We start from the raw sequence: 25,000 nt of genomic DNA, 5'->3' as shown, positions 1-25,000 counted from the left end.
ATTTTAATTCTGATGGCAGACAGCAGTTTCAGCCTGGCTTTGAAATTTATCTGTGCTCGGAGGAGTGTGAGGAGCATGTAGTGTGGGGCATATCAGTGCCCCATCCAGTCCCTGCCTGCGGGCATGGGAGGTGGCCATTGGGCTTTCTCATGGAGCTTTTTCTCCTCCTAGAGGTATTGAGGAGAACTTGCAGAAATGGCCCTTAACTTGTGTACTGTCCTTCATAGGCCCTCACCCCACCGTCAGCCGCCAGCCCCTACTGCTGAGCTGCTGCCCAGAGGAAGTGGAGGGGAGGCATGGCTGGCATACACAGCCCCAGGTCTTCAGCATGAAAAGAAGGGCATCAGGACACCTGGCCCAGTGGATTTCACACTTCACCTAGTCAAAACCAGAGCAACGCACTCAGTACTTGTTGACTTTCCAAAACAGAGCTGTGGAGTCAAGCCGAGCCCCTGCTCTGACCCTGCTGTGTTCTCTGCCCTTCCCCAGAGCGCTTGCTGAAGATGACGCTGGAAGATCTGCGGGAATTTCTGCAGGAGAAAATTGCTGCCTCGCTGCAGTATGAGGATGACGCTGTCATAGACCAGCTGCAGGTGTCCATGAGTGAGCTGCGCAAGATGAAGTTTGACCTCCCCCCCCCTGGTGGGTAGAGCCACCAGCAGCTCCCGTGTCCCCCTGTTCCCCTTTGGTTACTTATATATTTTTAATATATTTTCTTAATTTCTTATTTTTGATTTTTCTCTTATTTGTATCATCGCTCCCTCTGGTGCAGCCAAGCCCGACGAGTTCCCTCGCAGACCCCTGGGCCTGGAGCTCTCCCTCAACCCTCTGGACACGAAGGCCAGTGCGGCAGCCAATGGCCAGAATGGGCTGCTGGGTGAGCACCCCTCTGACAGGGGCACCGCACAGCCTCCCAGCCACCAGGGGACGGCCGTCAGGACTCCCGATGTGCCAAGCAGCCGGGCACATGAAGCAGCTGACAGCCATCCACATCTCCCGTACAGTGAGGGGCAGCCAACAGAGGACGTGGCACAGCGGCAATCTCCAAAGCTGAGCGAGATGCAAGCCTTCCCCACCAGCCTGGAGGATGCTGTGAGGAGTGGGGAATCCACCCTGCACACTGGACATGGGGTTGAGCACGAGGAGCATCGTGAGCTGCACCACGAGTCGCCCAGCTTCACTCCCTCCCTGTGCAGCTCTGTGGGCTCCTTCCACCCTGCGTCAAACGCTCCTGTGGACACACCAGCTGGGGAGGCCCAGCCGCCTGAGTGGCATTCCAGCATGGACCACACGCCAGATCCTGCTGCTTGTGGGCCACCTGAGGAACAACAAGCATCCTCCCTGCATGGGGAGGAGGCCACAGCACTGCAGAGGGACATCCCTGAGGATAAGGGCGAGACGCAACATGGAGTGATACTGATGAATGGAATGGACTCAAAGGCCTCATTGCCCAAGTCGGCATCCACGGGTGAGCTTGGTGGCCTGCAGCAGGGCACAGAGATGGCGCTTGAGCGAGGCTTCGCTGCCCTAGGCTCGCTTGCCCCGGGCAGGCCTTCGGGCAGCAGTACGCCTGTTCTGTCAGAGAGCGTGTCACTGGCCAGGGGGAACAGCCTCCATACCGTGGTGAAAACCACCACCCGCCTGCACGTGGCGCATGTGACTGAGCAGGACTTGGCAAACAGAAGGCAGGTGGCACTGCCCTGGCCAGAGGCCGCCCATCCCCTGGCTGCCAGCTCCCTGCTGCCTTCTGCCAGGTCAGACATGGGGGCAGTCCAGCAAGGCACCCAGAAACCGCCGAATGCACTGAAAGCACCGCGCCCACCCCTGAGCCCCAAACCAAAACTTCCCCCACAGGTTTCCAAATCCCTGTCAGAGAACAGCTTCAGCCCAGACTCTCATCCCGCTGCACGGCTGCCCAAGTCGGTGACATTTTAGTGGGGTGTGGGACTGAGCTGGGGGCCGGAGTGGCACCAGCCCCACGATGCCCTCAACACGGCTGTGCCTGCCTGTGGTGTCCCATAGAGCTGTGCTTTGGTACGAGAGCCAGGGCTGCAGAGCCCGGAGCCACCAGCAACCTCCGCTTTGGTTTGCATCCATGGTTTCCTTTCTATGGACAGAAGTGCTTGTGTTTGGATTCATTTGGGGAGAGCAGCACAGCTGGTTAATGTGTGCTCTTCGCTGCCTGCCCCCCTCGCAGCATGGAGCTCCAAGGCTCAGGGTGGGTGCAGTGATGGACATAAGGCAGTGGAGTACAAAATACAGGAGGCTTTCCTTCCTCTGTAGCAGTAGGCCTTTATTTCTTTTTCCAGACCTGCAGGAAGCAGCAGCCCTTCAGATGGGGCTGGAGCATGCCAGTAGGCAAGCACCACTGCCCAGCAGTCTATGCAAGTCCCTTTCTCCTGGTAGTCCCTTTCCGTGCCCCTGGCTGCACTCCCAGAGAGGAGGTGTTAGCAGCTGGTGGTGGTGAGCTCTGGCTGTGACCCCAGCAGAGGACCCTTCATGTTCTCCAGGTGATGAGGATGGTGGTGAAAGTTGAGCCTGGGTTGCAGGTCCAGAGCAGCAAGCAGGCTTGCTGCCTCAAACTGACCGAAGGGCAGAATTGGCTGCTGCCCTGGTGAGCCTGAGGGCACTGTTTAGCTGCAGTGCAAACCCCCATCACGCACCTTGCCTTTGCCCGTGAGCTGCTGGAGGTGTGTGTTCATGTCTCATTGTGGTGCCCAGGTTGAAGCCTGCTTGTGCCTGAACAAGTAAAATTTCAGGGTGGAGACGCCACAGAAGCTAGGAAGAGGGAGCACACGGCCCCCAATTTTTCTTTGTCCTAGTTTAACCCAGCCAGAAATCAGCAACCAAGAAAGGAAACCTGGGTACGGAGGTTTGGAAGTTGATGCCCTAATGCATCGCCACAGGACAGATGCCCCTGCATCTATGTGCAGTGGAGAGCCCTGCAGTCCTGTCCTTTTCCCACCTTCCTTGGGACCACGTGGGATCCAAGCCAATCCCTGCCTTCAGCACTTCTTTTTCAAGCAGCACTGTGTCCCCAGGATGTCACCACCTGACTGGAGGTGCACAGGGAGCAGGGCAGCTCACCTCACTGAAAGAACGGAGCCAAACCCATGTGCCCAGCACACAGCAGCTCATTGTGAAGGGATTTCAGCAAGAAGGAGGAGCAATGGGAGCAGCAGGAAATGAGCTCGAGGCCAGATGCGTGGTATGTGACAGTGCTTTGTGGCAGAGGGGATGGGGATGTCACCTTTTGGACAGCGGGTGGGACCACTGCCTGTCCCTCCAATAGCAGACATGGGCCAAAGCTCCTCTAAGATCTAAAGAAGACTTTTGAAACCTAGTTTTCATCTCTCATTTTCATCTCACAGGCTGCTGCACCATAGCAAAGCCTACCCGGAGACTAGAAGAAAACATCCACTGAGTCCCTTTGGGTATTTACCAGGTTGTGCGTGTGCTTTGTGTGCGTTATCAGTAGAGCTGTGGAAGGAGCCTGCTGCTGCTTCTGCAGCCCTGCTCTGCTCCAGACCTTGTTCCCTGCCCATCTGTGCAGTGCAGGGCTGACCTCACAGCTACTCTGCCAGGTGCTGCCAGGGGCACGCAGTGCTGTTGGTGAAGCACTTAGGAGTGCTATATGGATGCTCAGTAGTTGTGTTTTAACACACCATGGGTAAGAGGTGGTTAAGAGGTTAAGGCAAAAGTGCTTCAATTGGTTTGGTGTGTTCATCAGCAATCGTGCAGCGGTGAAAGTTGTTAGTGTGCTACAGTACCTGGGCAGTATATCAGGACAGGCAGCAATTGCCTTCCATAGCAGCTATATCCTGCCTGGACAGGGGCTAGAAGCGCCCCAGGGGCTGCCGAGAGCCAGCAGCACACACTGCTCTCTAGGTGCTGCCTCCCTTCCAGCTGCTCCCGCTCCAGTGCGTGTCCCAGTGCCGTCCTCACCCGCTCCATCCCATAGCAAAGCCATTGTGACTGTGAGCAAACTCAGGAAGGAGCTCCCAGCTCCTGGCCCTGCCGAGCTGCCCTGCTGCAGGCTGTGCTGTTCCCTGGCCCAGTGCATGGCGCAGGTGCGGTGTGGGCAGCAGCAGAGCTGCAGGGCCCAGTGCCAGGGACAGACCTCGCTCCCTGTCCTCACACCACAGCCGTGCAGGGCCCAGCGCTGGAGGCCGGGGCTCGGCCGTGCACTTTGACAGCCCTGCTACCGTTGGCTTTTGTTTTACTTGCTATTCTTGTTTACAGCGTGGAACGCTTCCTCCGTGACTCTTTCTAATGTATTATAATTATTACTTTAAAAAATATAGCGATGTCTGTGGTTGGTTTTTTTGTTTGGTTGGTTTGTTTTGTTTTTTTGTAAGAAAGCTAGGTGGAAAAAAAAAAGTCACTCGTTCCTTTTAGCTGTGATCCAGAAAGACTATGCATAGTGCTCTGTTTGACATGGTGGTAATAGTGAAAGGTTAGTGTAAAACTGCTTCCCCCCCCCGTGCTTCCCTGCAGCAGCTGTGTTAGAGGCAGGAGGAAGGGCTGGGCTACTCATAGGTGAACGTGCAGATGGAAAATCGCTCCAGTTCTGGGGCAGGGCCCGGTGCTTCCCTGACACGTGCAGAAGTGTGAGCTTCCGTGTGTGCAAATGGTGGAGACGTTAGCTGAAGCAGCAGTCGTGGCTGGGACAGAGCTGCATCCCAGCTGATCCTGGCTCTGTGCCTCCCTCCTGAGGCGGCAGCCAGGGGGCTGAGTGGGGCCCAGCAGCAGGACAGGAACCCGCTCCTCTCTGCCTCCCTGTGCTCACAGCCCAGCGCAGCCCTTGTGCTAACGCCGATTTCCCTGCCTGAAGCCCTCAGAGGGCCATGCCTGGACAGAACGGGTGTGCCCCAACGCAGCATCCGCTGAGTCAGGGCTGATTCATGCTGACGCCATTCACTGGTGCCTCTCATCACTAACAGCATCCTGCAGGAACTGCGTTGTGGGCAGCACCTCTCCCGCACTCCACCCTCCACGTCCTTCCTGCAGGCTGCGGGGTATTGCAGCTGTGCAGCAGAGAAAGTGGCCCTTTGGTATCAAGCTCCGTGATTACACCAATTGCTGGCTCCTCCACTGCAAACCCAAAGCTACACCAGCAAGACAAGGCCAAGAGCAGCACGGGAAGTTTGATGGCTCAGTGGCTTTTCTCAGAAGGGCAGGGCTTTCCCCAGGGTCATGCTGGGCTTAAGCCATGTGGTAGGCAGAGCTTTGTTCTCTCTGCACCAGCTCACTTGGTCATTGAAAAACAGACATAGGAGTTGCTTAGTGGCATCCTGGTCCCTGCATGCCATGCAGGCACTGGATTGTACCTTCCTTGCCACAGCAGAGTGGTGGCACTGCCCTGGTGCTGGCACCAGTACCTTGTGCACCTCTTGCCAGCATCTTCTGGCTCACACATTTACCCAGGAATCAAGCACTGTCGTGCTTGTCCCATTGCACTCGTATAATCACAGAAACATAGAGCCATAGGATGGTTTGGATTGGAAGAGGCCTTAAACACCATGCAGTTCCCATGCCAACTTCAGCAAACTCAGCTCAATTCAGACAATGTCAGAACCTTCAGCAAACACCAGGAACTCCTCCGTTTTGAAGTTACCATCTCTTGTTGGCTTGGGAAAGTGCTTCTGTTGCAGCTATGACTGACCAAAAAAGGTATGAGACTCGTTCCAGCACTCCATCAGCATCTTTAAGAGCTTGTAAGCAATTACATCAGTTGACTCAGCTGTGATCTCTCTGAACTCTCATCTCTCTCTAATAGGCTGTGAGATTCTTGAATGGTGCAGGAGAGAAAAGTTTATTTGTCCATTCTGAGAGAGCTGAATCTGAGCAGAACAGAGCTACAGCTTCAAAGAAGGCCCTCTTCCATCACAGGAGATGCAGCCTCAGCAGGTTAATTGGTGTGATATTGTCTGAAACCTTCTTGGTCACAGTGTTTGTAGTTGCCCAAGGTGCACATCACAGCACCAAGTGTAGTCCAGCCTTGCCACAGCCAGCTAAAGAGATCATGGCAGCCAAATGGGAGCAGGTGTGCAAACTATAGCAAAATGCACTGAGTGCTCAAGACACCTGGCTATACAATGAGCAGCTCTTCAGAGAACTGCCTGTTCCACTTACCTAAGCTCACGCCACAGCATCAGAACAGAGAGGGGCAACGAACTCCTTGCCGTAAGGGAAAATGAGTTATTGGAATATCTCAAAACCACATCTTATGGTCCAGAACGTACAGTGCCTACAAGGAAATTCCTAAATCAACTCCAACTGCAGTAATTCCTTCTATAGCCTTACAGTCACTGTAACGGAACTGTGTAACCCTGATATCACTTTCAGACTCAAGAAATTCAGCTACTGAATGGACAGTATTCAACTCATACTCAGTATGCAAACTTGTGAATACTAACATCCTGTTATAGCTGCTCTGCCAACAAGATGCTCTCCTGCATTCAGACCACAAGCACCAAGTCAGCAAGTCAAAATACCAAGTCCAAAGCAACAGCTCCAACTGAGAGAAGCAGCTGGGCCTGGTTTTTGCCTACCTTAATCTCACTGCCACACTGTAAAGCTGCCATGATTGCTCTGAGACTGGCCTTCTTCAGCTTAAAGCCAATGTCCTGGAACAAAGATGTGCTACTGAATTAAGCAGCAATCTCACAACGCATGATTTGAGAGGAAGGGCTGCTGTGTCAAGCTTTTAGCACCTCCTTTTGCTCCCAACCTATCATCTCCAATTTTCAGCATAGAATTTTGCTTTGCAACTAAAGACGCTTGAGCAAACTCAGGTAACAAGTGTATTGCTCAGATCCAGAGCATTTTTGAGCAAGAAAACTTGAGCCTAAGGGATGTAGAAACCTCTTTGAAAAGGAAGTGCTCATACTGTGGCTCCTTGCTCCCAGCCAAACTGCTGAAGGATTTTGTGTTCTGGCTGTTACTGCTCTAGCACATCCCTTGCAACTCTGGTTTGTGTGCAAGAACGTGCTGACATGACATTTTGCAGCAGACAGTCTCGAAAGCAAGCTCTTAGTGCAAGTCAGTTCTTGCCCAGGTCGAAAGTAAAGATTGATGCCAAGCAGTAGTTCTGTGTTTGTATCACTGCACAACATGGCAGAGCACAGGCAGTGGGGTGAGAGGCAGCTTACAGGGATGCTCCCAGTGGGCCGTGGCTCTGTACTGTAGGGCAGAAGGGTTCCTGTACCTATTTTGCTACATGAGGGATGTGACTCATGCTCTGCCCCTGCCGCTCCCAGCCTCTGCCTCCTTGAGCACTTACACCTCTTCAGGCCTGGGCTAGTCCATGCACGATGGTTTTCTACCACCCGGATCACCTCTCTCCTCTGGTGCTCTCGCTGGGGTCTGCTAGCGCAGACACAAGTCCCATCAGCCTGCACAACAGCATGGCCTGTGCTGGAGAAATGCCACTGGCCCCTTGTACAGATGTACTCACAGTGGCTGATGGCAGGCATGCCCACAGGGAGGCCCATGCACCAGCCTCCAAAGGACAGCCAGGTTTGGTGACTGATTATACCCTGCTGACAGCCAGGAGCAGCCCAAGGTGTTTACACTAAGCAGGTGTTAGTGTCAGCCAGGTGCTGCAGGGAAGAAGGAAAATTCTGCCTCCAGAACACATGAGCACTTTGGAACTGGTGCCAGAAAGACAGCTGCCTGCTGCTGGGCAAGGCTGCAAGCAGCCAAGCAAAGTACCTTGGCCAACCACTGCTGCCTTTTCCAAACCCTGCGCTACCATACAAAGCTGGGTAGAACAAGAAGCCATCCTCTGCTCCTGCCCTGCTTGAAGTGCCGCTCAGGGCAGAAAAACCCAGGAAGCACCCAACTGGCACCAGTTCTAAACGCTGCTCTCAGCTCCTCCCTAGTGCTCCAAGGCATCACATCTGAGCTTGTAACAATCCCACACGGTCTGGGGCGAAGGCAAATTGCCCAGGGCACTGCTGAGGACAGGCTCAGGCTGGTTGCACTCTGCTACCCAACCAAAACTTGGGGGCCAGCAGAGGATTTCGGTGCTAATTAAACAAACGCGTGTGACAACAACAGTGGTGCAGCAGAACTTTTTACATAAAGGACAAATCCCTGGATGTGAAAATAAGCGAGGCCTTGTGCAATCACAGCTGCTGCCTTTGGCACCCTGCAGCCCGTTAGCCGCCAATCTGCAGGGCACAGAACCCACCTCTGTTTCATCTCTGACTGTTCATTGGCACTGCCTGGGGATACCTGCGCAAGATTTTTCCCACAGAGGCCAACAGATGGCCTTTAACCACCTCAAGACCTCTTCAAACAACACTCGGCTCCAGGAAACAACATGTGGGCTCACAGCTGCTTCACAGAGGTTTGCCTTGCACCCGTGTTGAAATCACTGGCCCAACTCTGTTGCCTTTCTGGTCTGCAGCACAGTGGTGGTTCACTCAGAGATGAAACCCAAGAATCTCCCCTCCCCACTCTCCTGTTCCCTGTGATCCTCCCAGAGCCACCACTGGCAGCAAGCTCTGGACAGAGCCATCAAAACGGTTTGTCGAGACCATCAAATAATAATTTACTGTGATTCAATCTGTAGCTTTGTACAGTTGCCGGGTTGGGAGGAGGCCAAAGGAGGAGGGGATGGGGAAAGAACCAAAAGTCGTCTGCTGCCGGCCTTGGTGAAGTGCGAGATAGTCCTTGGAGGGGCTGGCACTTCTCCCGTCCTCTTCCTCTCTCCCTCCCCCTCCACTCCTCCCTGAATCCATTTGTTTCTTCCTTCGCATCACCTCTTTCCTTGTGCTCTGCACAGCGGACACCTCTCCAAGTCAGGGTCCAGTCAGCTGAAACATGAGGGAGAAGAGCTGTTAGCACCCGCTTGCTCTCAGAACCAGTCGCTGCCAACCCTCACGCTTTGGGACAACCCTGCATTTGCTATCTGCTTTCTACTTTCTGGCATTGCTTGTTTGCTGGAGTCACCTCTTGGGGCTGCACTGCCCTAAGAAAAGGGCTGTACATTGCTGTACGACAGGAGCCCCAGCAGCAAAACACATGCTTTCTGGTCTCAAAAGCACCACCTTCTCTCCTGCCCACGTGGGGGGATCTGCTAAAGGCTGTGCAATTCATACAAGCATCTTAGCATGCCAGTGCGTCTCTGTGTGTATTTACATGTCCTTCTCTGCCCTTCTAGAAATCACCCACAGCCAGGAAGCAGAAAAAGACATGGGCAACTCACTCTATTAGCAGAGAACAAGCCCCTCCTTCCCATGGCCAGCCTCTCTTGTGAAGAGGATGCTGGTGCTGGCCACCCTCGTGGTGATGGGGACCGGCTCCTGGCAATCCCTGCATGGGGACTCAGCCCAGCCCGTGTGTCCCCACTCGCTGTCAGCTGTGAGCCAGAGCAGGAAATGAGCCCCACACTCACATCCCCATCCGGAGGAAACGCCACGGAACATCTGGATGTCCTGAACATCTGGAAGCCTCCCTCTGCAGCGATAAGCATGCTAGGCACAACGCAGCCCCCAGCTGGCCGGCCTGGGGGAGCATAGGGGTGGAGTGCTCAGCCCATAGGAAGCAAACACTGCCAGTGCCGCTTGCTTCGAAAAGAACTCTGCTATACTCATGGCTTTTTGCCTCCAAAAGCAGTGAAGGAAAAACAGCTGCCCACCTCCTTGCTCAGTGAGATGCTCGCAGTCTGTGGAACACAGGCTGTCACTTTAGGACTCCAGCAGTTGTGCGAAGGGACAAAAAGCCAGTCGGGGACATTTGGGATACTCCCCAAATGGCATCACTCCAAGGCCAATGGCCATGCAGGCTTTTCTTGCAGTCCCTGTCTCTAGGAGACAGCCTTCAGGTGTTCCTTCTAAGTGGCCCTGGAGCACTCAGCCCTGGCTACCCATCTCCTCCTTTCCAAAGGAGTGACTGTGCAGACAGACGTCCCCTTAATGTGGAAGCCAACCACATGGGCGTTCTGGCCCATGGCCACCCAACCCAGGCTAATCAATAGCAGCTTTCCTTCCCTGCTGTCCAGAAGGATTGCCATGACTTGAATACATGCATCGTTTAATATTAAAAAAAAAAATTAAAAAAGGAGGAAAAGAATAATAGGCAAGTGAACGCAGGCAATCTGCAAAACACTTTTTGGCTCCATCCCACACAATTTACAAAAGCAAAACAGCTCCCTGATGTCTAATTTTCAACATTGCATCAGTTTCAAATAACCTAGGGGATGTGTCTAACAGGAAAACTCTTCTGCTGAACAGAGGGCTTTCAGTCACATGTATCTGCTCTGGAGCTGTAGGACAGCGCAGTTGATGCAGCGCAGTAGGAGGCAATGTGCTCACAGCTCTTCCTCTGAGCTGCTCTAAGGCCAGGCTGGCGCACATGGTGAGCTGCACACCTGGAGCACCAGCATCACTCCTCTCCAGCACGGGAAGGAGCTTCCCTGGGGACGGCGTGACAAAACATGCATTTCTTTCAGTGCACTGCAGGATTTTGTTCCGCTGAGTGAGGGGAAAAAATAAAAAAAATCCTTTCCTCCCACACATTTCCTCAGGAAAGTGGGAAAACCTGACTTACCTTCTGTTTTGACAGAAGATGCTATTTCAGTCAACATTTTCATTAAGAAATAGCCATCACTGAAGTTGTTTCTGATGCGTGTTTGCAGACGAGTACCCCCACCCTGCTTTCTGTACACTCAATCTCCTGCTCCCAGAACTTACCATAGTCACGATATCACACATTTACAGTTCATGCAGCCAGGGCCACTCTCATCTGGTGGGTTCAGCTTGCGCAGTTTATGCTGACGGATCTCCCGCACTAAGGTATAGAAGGCATCTTCGACGCCCTGCAAGAAACACACAGCGCTTTGCTCCAAGCAGGGCAGGGCAGCGGGGAGAAGCGATGGCTCTGCCCACCAGTGAGGAGCCCCAGCACTGCCTCCAGGCAGCACAGACCAACAGCAGCCTGGGGCTGGGCTGGAGATCATGCCACCTGGATTTATCTCCCAGTGCCGTAACTGAACTCAGGCCATCGATCACAGCCTGCATACAAGACGAGGCTGCAGTCAGCTTGAAGCTGGGTTTTCTGGCAGCTTCATTCCCAGCATCCTGACAGTGGTAAATCAGTGCCTGTGCTGGCGTGCTCTAATTTATGCTCCCTTCCCAGCTTGCTGCCATGCCGAAGCTGTCAGAGAGACTTACAGCACGCTGGCTAATGAGCAGCTGGAGCACTGCTCGCCTGGCACTCCAGCACACAGTCAGCATGGCAGTCCCTCCTCTGTCCATCAGGGAGGCTGTGGCTCATCAACCTCCCCCTGTCCTGGGTCTGGGCAACATTCTCCACTCGCAGGCCTTAAAGCCCTAATGTCTCTCCTCCTACCTGTCTGGTTTTGGCCGACGTTTCTATGTAGGGGATCCCATAACTCCGGGCCAGGTCCTGCGCTTGCCGGGTCTCCACTGTCCGTGCTGGCAGGTCACATTTATTTCCCACCAGCACCATGGGAACATCATCTGAGTCTTTCACCCTCTTGATCTGCTCCCTGCCAGAAGAGGAGATGCCAAAGTGAAGGGAGGAAGGGCACCAGCACAGCAACAAGGTCACTTCTTCACCAGGAGCTGCTGTGCTACAACACACCCAGTGCAGGGCTTCCAGAAGCACGTGTGCAACCACAGCATGTAAGCAAGTGAACTCCCAATAGCTAGGGCACCTTTGGAAAAGAAAACTAAACATGCTTCTGTCTTTTAAATGAAGCTGTTTGCTAAATTCAGCTTGCAGTTATGGCAGTCTGCACGAAGACAGCCTCCTAGTATGGCCCAAGCCAAACAAAGCAGAACACTCCAGCAGCTACCTGTGTACTGCAAACGTTTTAGACCAAGTGAGCCCTGAGTGGGTGAAAGTCACCAGGAAAACACCTGCAAGCAGAGTCTGCTGAGCTGAGAGAGCAGTGTTTGGCAGCTGCAGCCTTTCCTGCAGATGCACAGACAATATTTGCTTCGTTTCAGCTTAGTTCAGTTCACTCAAAGTTGAGAAACCAACTGGGAACCAAAGAAGTAGTAACAGTTCTCCATTCCAACCTCTGATTGGAAGGAGGTGGGCGAGGATGAGATCTACTGCTTCTACAATCTTCAGGCCATTACGGCCACAAACAATGCACTCTGTTCCCCCACGACAGATAATAACTTCCTTTGTTTAATACATCATTTAAATTGGGACACAGAACAGCTTTTTTTGCTTATGTAACCAGAACAATTGATGTGGTTTTATTTAACCAAACTAAGCACTTTTTTTTTTTTTAAGATGATGCTTTCTACGTTCTACTTGAATTCAAATTTCCATCCCAAAGCAGCTGGACATGCATCACAGAGTCAAAGAAAAAAAACAACAAAAAACCCACAATCATCTTTTTTTAATACAGTAGAACCTAGAAATGAGGTCTGAATATATGTTGGATATGCCATAAAGCCACTTAGATGTTCGATATAACATCCTGACCATCAGACCCCGGCACTAAATTTAGTGCACAGTGCTACACTTAGCTGAAAAGAGATACCTCCTAATGGCCCCGAACCAGTGAGAGTGAGTGTTTCTCTGGGGAAAATTATTCTAAAAGTGCAAATGCAAAGAGCACATGTGGAATGAGATTAAAGCTAGTGATTTACATCATGATTAAAACCGGGGCTTGAAATCGAGCCATCTTCTGAGTGATTCACAGGCACCAGCCCCAGCACAAGGCAGTGGGATGAATGCTACCAAATCCCTCAGGTGCTTCAGGAAAATCCCATCCTTTGTCCTACAGTTCAGCTCGAACAAGCCAAATGAGCCCAACGCACGCAGTTACCGTGCTGAACACGCCTGTCAGCTCTGAGTAAGGCAGGGCTGTGTCTGTGCTGGGAGCTGCAGGATGCCTTGGGAGCTGTGCTTGCAGCACCACTCCTGCCTGTCAACCTCCGGATGAGATCCTTGTTCCCCACCTCTGCCATTCAGCTCCAGGCACCGGGCAGGGCTGGCTCAGGTGGCAGGGAAGCAGGCACGGGCGGAAGCTGCAGTGAGTCATTTCCTACACTGCTCTCAGCCCCTGGGGCTGGCTCCAGGCATCTGTCAAGGCAGGACTGGAATAGCGGGGGCTGCTGCAATCTGGGCAGGGCTCAGGGTGATCGGTGGGGTACAATGGGATACCACATGCTGGTGGAGTCACTGGCAAGCTTTACTGATGGGGCACGCAGTCCCTCAGAAGGCAGAGGAAGCAGTAGCCCAGAGGCACGTTTTCATACAACTCCTCAAAGCAGGCGGGTTGATGCCTGCGAGCCATCCCATGCATCCCTTGCAGAGCAGAAGTTGCTGAGATCAATTTCAGTAGCAAAGCAATTCCATTAATCAGAGAGGGAAGGGAGGGGGTCGTAAGGGATCATCTCTCCCTTTAGTCACCATAAACACTTAAACATTACATTACCGAGTCCCCAGGGGCCACAAGCAATCCCTTTGGATGGGTTTTATCGGAGTCACTGACATCAGCCGTCTGCTGGGCCTCTTCCCTGGAGGGCTGCTGCTCACACTAATTGTCTGTGTGGGCAGCACTGATCGAAGAGGAAAGGCAGGGTGGGAGCAGCAGAGATGCTCACCTGTACTGGTGGATGTCCTCAAAGGACTTGGTGTTGTTAATGGCAAAGACGCACAGGAATCCTTCCCCTGTTCTCATGTACTGGTCTCGCATGGCACTGTACTCCTCTTGTCCTGCCGTATCCAGGATGTCCAGCAAACAGGTCTCTCCATCGATGACGACTTGCTTTCTGTAGGAATCCTGCCAAGGGACAGAGAGAAGGTCAGCCAGGAGGCCTCATGGAAGGCAATCCTGCTACATGTAAGAAGTGCTGCTGGGTGCTGGGAAGGCTTCTGGCACCTAATCCTGCAGCTCCGGGCACTGCATGCCATTCTGAGGGGCTGGAAGAGGGCACACACAAAGGGAGGCTGCTGGTAGTCACGAGTGTGATCTCTGGGGCCAGCAGGTGCTTAACACCACCTGGAATTGCAGCATCCTTGACATGGAGTGGGCACTGGGGGCACTCACAACCAGAGAGGGAGCAAACTGGGTGTGATAGTGAACCTCTTGTCGTTTGAACACGAAAATAACAAAGCAGGCTGCAAGGAGGGTGTTTCCCACAGCCAGTCTGTGCCCAGAGGGGATCTGGGAAGGGTGAGGAGCACCATGGCAGGTCTTTGAAGCTGTGCTTTTCTCTGCGGTGAGATGATTACAACTTATCGCACATGCGAGGAGGCCCAGAAAGCACCAAGAGTGCTTTCCCAGGCTCTCCCCCAAAGGTCTCCCAAACACAGCTCCCAGCAGCCGTACATTGGGTACAACGTGGTGACTCCAACTCCCAGCCAGAGGATGAAGCTGAAACCAAAGGTGTGAAAAATGCACTGGTGTGATGGTGACAGAGTAGTGACAATGTCACTACTCAGATGAGCTTTGACAAATAGCCCCAAAGATGACAACAGGCACAGCAAAGGTCACTAACAGACTGGCAGCAGTGCAGGAAGAGAGCATGGATTCTGCCCTTTATTTACTGCGACATAAACACCAGCCTCCGGGACTCATTAAAGCCTTTCTCCTTGCAAAGAGCACCCTGAGATCAGCCAAGATGGGATCTGCTCCACTCTGACCTTCTCAGCAGGCAATTACCCCATCCTTTGCCACCACACTTCTATCTACATAGGAAGCCCTAGCAGCTCTGGGATTGGGCAGCACGCCACACAATTCTCATTAACCTGTCTGTAATTAAGTGTTCCCTCCACCACCACTTGCAGCCGCCTCCCAGGTGCAGGGCAGTGCTGCACAGGGCAGACCGTGCGTGTCTGTCTGCCACGCACATCTGCCACTACTTCTTCCCCACCCTACATCCCGGCTCACATCCAGAGGACGAGTGTCCCAGCGCACACATTCACATGTTATCGCCAAGTCCCCGCTTACAGGAGGTCTCACAGCCACACAGCACACGTAGAGAAGTGACCCCACACTGTCCTGAGGATGCTGGCACCTCATTCCCCTTTGCTGGGCTGGAGATCCTGCAGATTCTTTTCCAGCAGATTGATTTGAATGGACACAGTGTTAAAATGCGAGCCAGGGATTGCAGGCGTTAAGACAGGACACTGGGGCTGCCTGTGGGAGCAGGGGACAGTCAGGACATCAGTGCTACACCACGACGGCAGGAGGCCATGCAGGCATATCCCCAGTGTCCCCACAGCCTTCCCTGCAGCTGCCTCACTTCATCTGGGTCTGCATGCCTCCTTCCCACATCCCATTTGCAACACTTCCTTCCCCTGCAGCCCAGTGCTGCCCTCTGCTTCTCCTATCACCCCTCTTCTTTTATGCATACTACTCCTCTTTAGGGCCCTGTGTGCACAGTTGGATGCTTGCACTGATGAGAGGAGAGGAGAGGAGAGGAGAGGAGAGGAGAGGAGAGGAGAGGAGAGGAGAGGAGAGGAGAGGAGAGGAGAGGAGAGGAGAGGAGAGGAGAGGAGAGGAGAGGAGAGGAGATCCTCTGTCTGATAACAAGTGAGAGATGAAGGCATGGTTAGGTACCAGCTTGGAGCTGCAGTCCCCCCACAGCAGTGTGAGAAACATGAAAAGAGCCACTTGTCCCCAGCACTCACAGCATGAGTGGGCAGGGCAGGCTGTGAAACACTACACAGGGTTTACATTCCCGTGGCATGTTTACATGGACTAAATTCCCTGCAGGGTACGTACAGCTGGAGGCACACAAAGGAGGCTGAATCCCAGCACATTACTGGGTCAGAGCTGCACCTGCCCACTGCAGGTCTGAGGTAGCAGAGGGACCTTCACACCTCTCCCACTGCTCCCCAGAACCCAGCACTGATGGCTCCCAGGGAGGTGCCCCTCCACTAGCAGCTCTTCTGCCCACAGCCACTTGGCACAGCTCTCTAAGAAAGCAGCAGAGCCACCCAAACAGCCATCCCACCCCAGGAGATGGGTGTGTAGCTCTCACTGAGCAGAAGCCGCACAGGAAGGCAGAGCTGGTCACGTCCCAGCCACCTCTGGGGGGAGGATGGGGTCCAGGTCTGCAAATCTGCAGCAGGAGGAGGCAGGAGGGACACCGAAATGGAACGGAATGGACTGAGACGACTACAGGTGAAGAACACAGGAGGGGAGAGGAGAGGGGAAGGAGGCAGCTGGCTCCTTAAGCAAGGTGCGACACTGAGACTCAGGAGCCTTAAAATAAATTCCAGGCTCCGCTATGGGCTCTCTAGGTGACCTTGCCAAATGACGTAATAGCATGTGCCTTTAAGTGCTTTCCTCCTTCCAATCTGTAGGATAATAAGACACTTCAGCCCTTCTACCGAGCCTTGCCTCTCTTGTTTATTTAAGTGCTGAGCTCTTCAGGGTGGGGACTGCACATACAACACTTACCAGAATAGATTTCTGACCCCAGTGGGGACCTTTTAGGCATTATGATAATAATAACAACTGCAGTAACCACAGCTGTATTTATACACATCTGGTAGAGACTCCTCCAGGACTGCAGGCAGGGAGGTTGTTGTCTGAGAGGCGTGACAGAGCTGCGAGTTGCATTCCCAGGGGAACCTACTCCTCACACAGAGCAGGGCAGGAGCAGCCAGGAGCCAAAATGCGAGCACAGCACCATGCAGATCTCTCCCAGAACAACGCGTGAGTCACGCAGTGGGTAATTAGCATCACTCCAGCAGTGATGGAACAGTGAAATCAGCTTGATAATTGACTATGTTTTAAAAAGGTAAAGAGAAAAAAAATCTTTGTTGCTTATGTTTGTAATGTAGAAAACTGGATTCTGAGCACTGAACCCCTTCTGCACAACCAATAGAAGCACAAGCTGTAACGGAAATGCTAAGTCACAGCTTGAACCAGTGATGGAGCACCTGGTGGGAAGGCAGGGCCAACCAGGGGAGCTCAGGTGTATGCAATGTACCTGAGTGATCAGAAGGGGGGGAAGCCAGGATCCACCCCTTCCCAGACCTCTTTTAAGGGTTAGCAGTAGAGGCAAGGGGATCTTGCTGGACATCCCTATATATCTGAGGCTTTCTTGAAGGTAAGTAGCTTCTTTCCTTTATTACTGTGTCAGCAGCTGTTGCATTTGAACAAGTGCTCACTTGCTGCAGCCTAGGGCCATGCTACTCTGCTGTTATTGCTGTGCTTCCCATCGTGTTACAGAGGCACTTGGCTGATTCTCCAGATAAGTACAGGACATGGCAGATCCATGCTGTCTCAAGAAATCCATTTCTCACTCCTTACAATGGAAGGTGTGCAGAACTGACCTTGCCAGCACAATCTCTCTTCTCTGCTTCCTGCTGGAGAAGGAACTCACCATGCTTTAGAGGAGGATAGAGACCTGGAACTCAAGGCAAACCACAGAAAAGCACTCCCTGTTTTCCTTTCCCAGAGCTATTTCATGAGGTCTGCAAGCCCTAGGGAAGAACCACAGCATTGGTCTTCCTACTGCAGAGCTCATCCACAACTAAGTGTTAGGTGGCCTGAAGAAAATTCATGAGCTCCCTGCTTTGCAGAGACAAGGGAGTGTCTCTTAAAAGAAATTCAGCAGTCTTTACCTCTGTTTGGACTCCTGACCTATCTCATCATACGGGACATACAGAAGTCATCAGAACCAATTTCATCAGTAAATCTCAAAACATCACGCACAGGTCAGCATCCTTACTTTGCAGAAAAGGAGAAATGGAAGCACAGGCATAAAATGGCTGTTCAGTCTCAAATCTTTACCTGCTCTCTATGCAACCGCCTCCTCAGACAGGAGGAGCTCTGTGCTGCCCATCGGCCCCTCGAGGCTGTGCCTGCTGCCGTGCATGCTGTGCTATCTCTCTCCAGCAGACAATACTGTCCTTCCTCAGGAGACACAAGTAGGACACTGTGACCTCCGAATTCACATGCAGCAACTTGGAGCAGCTTTATGAAGCAAAGGAAGATCCCTGACCGGGTTCAGTCCTGAGTCCAAGCCGAGCACGCTTCAGGTTTGCAGCGAAGTGCAAAAAAGCAGTATCAAAACAACTAGACAGAGCTGCTTACCTCTATTGTGGGGTCGTACTCATCAACAAAATGGTTCTGAATGAGCTGTATTGTCAAAGCGCTCTTCCCGACGCCTCCAGCTCCCACTACTACCAGCTTGTACTCGGTCATCTTCCAGCTGACCCCAGCTCAGGGCCTCCAGGAGCACCACCACCTGCAGGGAGAAATACAGCCACCACGTTAGGAGAGTGAGGAGCATAAACCAGTGGCTGGGGAAGGCAGAAAAGTGGGCATCCATGTACTTGAAACACGAGTTTGCTCTAGCTATTAAATTCTTCCTGTGAGGTATTCTGCTCCAGTACTGCTCTGGCCTCCCAGCCCAAGCTCACAGATGTACCCTCTTGTAAAATGTGGTCAGTGACAGAGATGATGGGATGACCCAAGGGTCGAGGATTTTTTGTATGCTCCTCCTCCAGTACACTGACTACCCTGGAAAGCAGAGAAAATGATATTTATTTCACTCTGTTGCCCTGTGCTGTGCCTCCAGAATGCACTGCCTTCTATGATCCCATTCTCTGGGGTCTCAAATGTGAGATGACCTCACCTAAACCATGAAGCTTGCTCTAAAATTACAGCAAAGAACTGCAGCATCCAGAGCTATTTCACCTAATACCCTCCACCAGCAGCAAAGGTTACTCCAAAACAGCGAAAGAAATCAATCAAACTGTATACAGAACTGCCCAATGTGTAACTCTGACACTCTGCAGTCCTTCAGGCTGACAGTCGATGCATCCTGCGTGTGACACAATGCATGGGAGATAAGAGAGAGATAAGTTGTAGGTAAGGAGACCAAAGAAAAGGCTGTGTAAATGAGAAGTAAACCTTTAAATTTCAGCTCCTCTTCTACAGAGAAAGGGGAACTTCAACGTGGAGCTTACCAGAGGACTATTACAAAACCCTGAAGGCTTGAACAGAAATCCCCCTGAACTTACCAACCATTACAAAGAGATCTATCGTGCAAGTTCAAATGGAGAGAGAAACAAAGAGCTTTAAGTGCTCTGGGAAAGGCTGTGAAGAGCAGGGATCCTAGCAGCTCAAAACCCAACAGGGAAATTTGAAGAAAGCACATTTAAAAACATTAAGGCTGAAGGGTGGTTCCTGGCCATCTCTAGTCAAATTGCTGGTAAAGCAAATAACCAGGAAGGGGCACGGCCCTTTGAGCAGCACACAAGCACTCAGAAAGAGGCCACTTGCTCAGCTCAGAGCTCTGGGAGCACAGTATTTCACATCAGATGATGCCTAGCAGTGTGATAATGCTGGCAGGAGCTGCTGCGTCCCCTGGAAGATGAGCTTTGTTCAGGCGGTTGGTACACGGTGTTCCTGCAATGGGCACTGCATCCAGCCCATGTCTGCAGCTACTGAATTTGCTAACACAGCAAGGATCCAATCTAAAGTAGGGCAGAACTTTCTGACTTCAATCCCCATCTGACTGCAACCTTAAACCACTCAGACAGTTCAATCACCCACCAGGGCTGGGGCAGTCAGACACAGCCACTGCCTGCCAAAGCCCTTTTCTCAGTTGCTATCTCAGTGGCAGGAAGACAAAGATCATGTCCTTCCCTGCACTCAGGATCTCAGGGAAAAGCAAGGAAATGGCCGCAAAAGAGCAACCAGAGCTCAAACAGGTGAGACCTCTGGTCCCACACCGATGCCCTTCTCTACTGCTAGAGAAGCTAGGGAGAAAATAAGGTGCAAATGATGAGATACCCCAGGTCCACGCCTTCCCAGAGAAGTCTGATGGATCTCTGTTCTTGAGGCTGGGGAAGAGATTGGTCAGGAGCCGTACAGCACCATGTGGCAGAGAGTCAGGCTCTAAAAGCCAAGGGAGGTTTTCAGCTTAAGAGTTCTCCAATCCCTTTTTTTCTGGGAGCAACTCCCAGATAGTTTCGCTGAAGAGCAAGACTGAAAGTCAGCTCACCACCCGACAGTCACAGCCTGCTTTGTGTGTTGCGCAAGTGGACGGGACAACTGAAACTGCAGATGTAACTGGAGTGATTAACTGCAGTGGAAAGTTCTGTCCTTCGGGAAGTGCCTGGTTTCAACTTATCTGCAGGGAAATTTTCTAATGAGTTAGAGGTCAAGGCAGCACTGAACAAGCTGAAGTGTGTGCATGCAATGCAAAAGTGCTCCTCCTACAAAAGAAAGTTTACATACAAGAACTCTGCAGCTTCAGTATTTGCTGACTCCCACAACACCCGGAGGATGCTGGCAGTGATGAGAGATGGTAGCAGACATTCTCTGTTAGCCCACACCAGTGTTGGATGCACCGGATGGAGACGTGCAGCCTGGCGATTGCTGTGAAAGCTTTTTCTGATGTGAGAATTTGCAGAGGAGGAAAAACAAGTTTGCATTTCTCAGCAGCTGAAGTGGAGCCCAAACAGAACTGACCAAAAAATAACAGAGGAAAACACAAAAGCACAGCTTCTCAGTCCCACGCTAAGCAAGAACAGCAGTCTGCAGGACTAACCAAGTTGCTCCCTGGTGTTTTCCACTCCTACCCAAATGTACCACCTCTGCGGTGCCCAGCATTGTTCCCAGCAGCCAGATCCCCAGAAAGCTGTGCCAGGCAGTCCAATAAAAAGCTCAGCAGGATCCCACGGCTGGGAGCCGTTCAGGAGCACCATCTGGGAAGAGGAGGGCTGGAGTCTGAGTGCCAAGCCAACAGCCCTAGCATGGAGCTGGAGCTGCTGCTGTATTTCCTGACCTCGTGGATTTTCTCTCGTAGAGAGAGGGCTCCTGGCTCCCATTCAAAGCTGTCTAGGAAAGCTGAGTGCTTCCGCCTGGCAGCGCAGCTGCTCCCAGCCCAGTAGCCCATGAGTCCTCCCCCGACGCTGTGGATTTCCCAGGCAGCAGGAGCCACACAGCTTCAGGAAACAAGAACCATCTGCCAGCCTCACTGGGGAAGCAGGGAGAGCAAGCGCCTCGCCCCAGCCCCAACAGGCACTCGCATCCCATCTCTGTGTGTATGGAGGGGATGGAGACTGTGCTGCAGGCAGATGGCACAGCCCTGTAAATCCTCTGCTGTGTGTGCCAGGCAGCACCCAGGCTTTGGCTGCAGGAGCAATGAGCGAGGTGCTTGGTGCAAGCTCTCCCAGTAAAGAGACTGAACAGCACTTTTGGACCTAAAGCCTGGAGGCTACGGATGCTCCTCAGGACCCCAGTTAAGTCTCTGCTTTTCTGCAGAGAATGACCTGATGGTCCTGCAAACCCTCTCCTCTTAAGCAGGGAGCTGCATTAGCAGAAGGAGAGGTAGTTCTGGGGACCTGACTCTCTGATGATCACAGCTGAATTCAGTGCAAAGCTGGGACAGCATAGAGAAATCTCCAGAAAATCATCTGGCACAAGCAGAGATGAGGAACTCAAGAGGCTTGGCCCACTTCTGACATCTCATCATGTCAGGTGTCAAAAGCAAAAGGGATATGAAGTGGATTTTCAATGCATTCATTGATAAGGAGGCTCTCACATCCTTCAAACAGGATCTCACTGGAGGAGCTTTCTCTGCTTCCTTCCTTTCATCCCATTGCTTTGTTGTATACCTTAAATGGATACCATCCAAGTAAACAAGCCAAGAGACAGACTTTTGCACAGCACTGCCACAGAAGCCAACCATGGTGGAGATTTCAGAAATATTGTTTATTACTGAACTATTACATTCTACCTGTCAACAGGGGGTTCATTTAATGGCATAAGTTATCAGTTCCACCTCTGCAAATATCTTTGAATAGCATTCACACTTCACGTCCTTTCTTCCAAAAGCCCTGTCCACAAGAACTGAGGAATGATTAGACCCAAAATGCAATTCAGAAACTCTGCTTTGACAAGGCAAACCTTGCTGGCTCACTCTTGTGACTACCCAGATTCCTCCATTTGCTCGTATGCAACACTGTCACCAGTGTTGCAAAACACAGCCTCTGAAGGGGTTGTATGAACTTCTCCAGCAGTTTAAAATGACACGTCATGTTTCCTTTCAAGGGTCAAAACACTGACGTTCTCAGCGACCTGCCCAGCCTGGAAGACAGTAGGAAAATGAGGCTGGCAAGCTGATGCTCTGGTATGAATCACAGCCTATCCACAGTGTTTTGTTTTCATTTACTTGCTGCTTTTTAAATTAACAAAGAAGTGGGCTGCAAATCTAACACAGTGTGTTTGGCTGTCGGCTTGCTGGCTTCATACTCACAAGCTCAGATAATGCGGCCCCCAGATAAAAAGAGAGAGGGATGCCAAAGATGTCACAACAGTTGCAAGCGGTGACCCTGCTTTGGAGAAGCAACAAATGTCCTCCATTAGATGTTCATCAGCATGCACGAAATAGCTTTGCACAAGGGCTTGAGCAGACGCAGATATGTCCCCACATGGTGCCCAGCAGTGTTTCATGTCAAAACACATCTGGCAGTACAACCCCTCTAACCAGGGACCACAAAGAACCTCTGAAGTCCCTGCTCCTCCTCCCTCGCCATCACGCTGACAACATTGCCCAGGCAATGCTGTGCCTTCAGCCATCGGTGCTTTGCCAGGAGAGGGGCAGATGGCAGCAGGCAGTGCCCAGGTATACCGTCACACAGGCCAGAACAGACAGGAAGACAAAGGAAACGAGATGATGCCTTCCCCACCAAAACCACTGCCAGTTTTCTATTCCCTGGTTTGCACTTCAGCTGCTCACGCCGCACCCTGCCTGATGGCTTTATTTAATAAAAGCAGCAGCAGCACATCACCTGCTGTTGGTGGTACGCTGCTCTGGCTGTGCAGATCTCCCTGGCCCTCTTGAACCGCAAGTTCAGTGAAGTACTTTGTTGCCAACTTGCTTTGTAAGAAAAACATTGGGGAATCACAACTCTGCCTAACTGCTTTATTAAGCTACCAGAAACAGTAACAACCTGCATAAATATCAATAACACACCAGCTGTCCAAGAGCTTTCTCTCTGAATCAATTCTCTATGAAGAAATCATGTCCTAGCTATCGTGGGCCATCAAAATGATAACATTCAACAGAAGGATTAGCAGGCCCCTTATCTCAGGAGCTTATAAACATCACCAATCTGTAATACAGCACTGCAGCCTATCCCCAAGGAATGCTCAATGCAGAAAGTAGCACTTGCCATCAGCACTTGCAGCTGATAGCCAGCATTTCTGATCTTGGTCTGAGCGTGAGAACAGATTTCCTTAATTTCTGATTACACCTGCGTATGGTGGCAAGGAGGAATTTCCAGCAGCAGATGAAGCCAAGTGCACTTGGGCTGCTCACGTCCATGCAGCGTGCTGTCAGGTGATGCAATGTGCTTGCAATTTGTGGTGGGATCTCACTTTCCATCAATGCTGCCTGATAACAGGGTGGGATTACAAAGGATAGCAGAATCATTAAGGCTGCAGAGGACCAGTAAGGTCACCAGGTCCAACCCTCAGCCCGTTCCCCCCATGCCCGCTGACCGTGTCCCTCAGTGCCTCATCTCCAAGATTCTCAAACATCTCCATGCTGTTGTTCCACAGTAGCCTGGTCCACTTGGTGACTTGTGGAAGTTTCAATGCAACCTCTACTTGCTGGTGAAGAGAAAGCGGCAGCGCTGGGGCGCAGCCCCTTCCAGCACCCACCAGTGTCCCCATCTCCCTGAAGCAGCAGCCTGGCTCCTTGCTGCCTGTGCAGGGGATTGCTGCTGCAGTGATGCAAGGGACAAATGTAGGTATTTACCCCTAACCACCAAGCCAGTCACTGCTAGAGCAGGGGTCAGTGTTGATGTGCAGAAACACCATCCTCCTAATCCTGCAGACTGGCATAGCCATGCAAAGGAACAGGCCCAATCTCATCATCAGTGGCAAAGCCAGGAACTAAATTCAGACAAGTGACTTCCAATCCAGGGTCTTAACAGGAGACAAAAAGCTCCATGTGTAGGTTTTGGATGGGAAAGCCGTTGGTTCCCTGCCGGGTCTTTGTGTTTGGCTGTCAGAGCTGACAGCTCCCCCGCCGAGCTGAGCTTCCATGTGCAGAGATGTTTGGAGAGGCAGAGTAAATCAAGTGGGAAAGCCCAAACTGCTCTCCAATTATCCTAATGAAATCACAACTGTGTCACAAGCGCTGGGAGGGCGCAGAGATGCTCCAAAGCACAGACCCAGTGGAACAAGAGAGGAAGAGAGCTGCTGCCAGAGGAATGGCTGTGACACAGCAGCACTGAAAATCCAAGGGCAGAGCTCGGTGTGCTTGGGGAGGTTACAGACAACATTCTGCTTGCTGCCCAGGAGGGGCCTACTCTGTGTTTTGGCACAGGTTTGGTGCAGGTTTACATCAAGACTGGCCCCATCACTTCCATGCAAACAGACTGTACCACACGCTCAAGAATTGCATTCCCCCTCCTCTCTCACCCCACCCTTCCCCATTCCTCCCAAACAACTGCTGACAGGGAAAAACTAAGAAGCCAGTTTCAGGAAACAAACACTTCTAAGCTGTAATCCTTTAGAAAAACTTGCAGCAGAATGTGTCTGGTTGTTCAGCTTTGTGCTTGCTTTAAAGCCTAACGCATATGAACTTTCACAGCATATGGACAAGGAAATGAGGTAGTTGGAACTAGGAAGTTGCAGGAATTGTTTTGCTATTACTTTTCTATTTAAAAAAAAATCACGGAAAAGAACCTTTTAAAAAGGCCAGTTTTTGAGCAAGATAGTATTAGAAGAGTATCAGAATGCTTTGGCCTCCAGGAACAAAGTGGTACATAAAGCACACGCCCCACCTTGCTAGAGATATTGCAGCAGAACGCTCCAGACAGGGAGATGGGGGACAGGGAGCAGGTGAGAAGGGCTGGAGCCTGCTGGTCAGCAGCAGGAAATGAGAGGAAGGAATGAGATGGTGGGAGACTGCACACCCCCAGATTCACTCACCCTCTGGATGGCTAACTGGCCCTGCAGAGAAATAGGGTCCTCAGCTCTGGGGATGGCTCAAGTCCCCCTGGAAGGAGAGGAAAC

The 25,000-nt window shown here is 51.9% G+C and overlaps 2 protein-coding genes across 12 annotated transcripts in view; one reads left to right on the top strand and one right to left on the bottom strand.

The window, feature by feature from the left end:
- The window catches only part of LOC125694447 (USP6 N-terminal-like protein), a 66,497-nt gene extending 62,166 nt beyond the window's left edge, over positions 1–4,331 (top strand). For all 10 annotated transcript variants that reach the window (XM_048947692.1, XM_048947683.1, XM_048947684.1 and 7 more), the window contains 2 exons: positions 490–642; positions 773–4,331. In XM_048947692.1, the coding sequence (XP_048803649.1) occupies positions 490–642; positions 773–1,935 (1,316 nt within the window). In that variant the 3' untranslated portion in view covers positions 1,936–4,331. The remainder of the gene's footprint in view (positions 1–489; positions 643–772) is intronic.
- Positions 4,332–4,370: 39 nt separating this feature from the next.
- HRAS (HRas proto-oncogene, GTPase) overlaps positions 4,371–25,000 on the bottom strand; it is a 39,132-nt gene continuing 18,502 nt past the window's right edge. Inside the window, exons 2-7 of one of the 2 annotated variants that reach the window (XM_048947694.1) lie at positions 24,917–24,983; positions 18,053–18,206; positions 13,602–13,780; positions 11,362–11,521; positions 10,704–10,828; positions 4,371–8,825 (exon numbers count right to left, since the gene is read on the bottom strand). In XM_048947694.1, coding sequence (XP_048803651.1) covers positions 10,709–10,828; positions 11,362–11,521; positions 13,602–13,780; positions 18,053–18,163 — 570 coding nt within the window. In that variant the 5' untranslated portion in view covers positions 18,164–18,206; positions 24,917–24,983 and the 3' untranslated portion in view covers positions 4,371–8,825; positions 10,704–10,708. The remainder of the gene's footprint in view (positions 8,826–10,703; positions 10,829–11,361; positions 11,522–13,601; positions 13,781–18,052; positions 18,207–24,916; positions 24,984–25,000) is intronic. The other variant, XM_048947695.1, reaches the window with a different exon arrangement.

The sequence above is a fragment of the Lagopus muta genome, chromosome 6 (genome assembly GCF_023343835.1).
Source record: "Lagopus muta isolate bLagMut1 chromosome 6, bLagMut1 primary, whole genome shotgun sequence".
NCBI lineage: Eukaryota > Metazoa > Chordata > Aves > Galliformes > Phasianidae > Lagopus > Lagopus muta.
The sequence above is the reverse complement of the archived record's forward strand: the minus strand, read 5'-3'. Positions and strand labels throughout refer to the sequence as shown.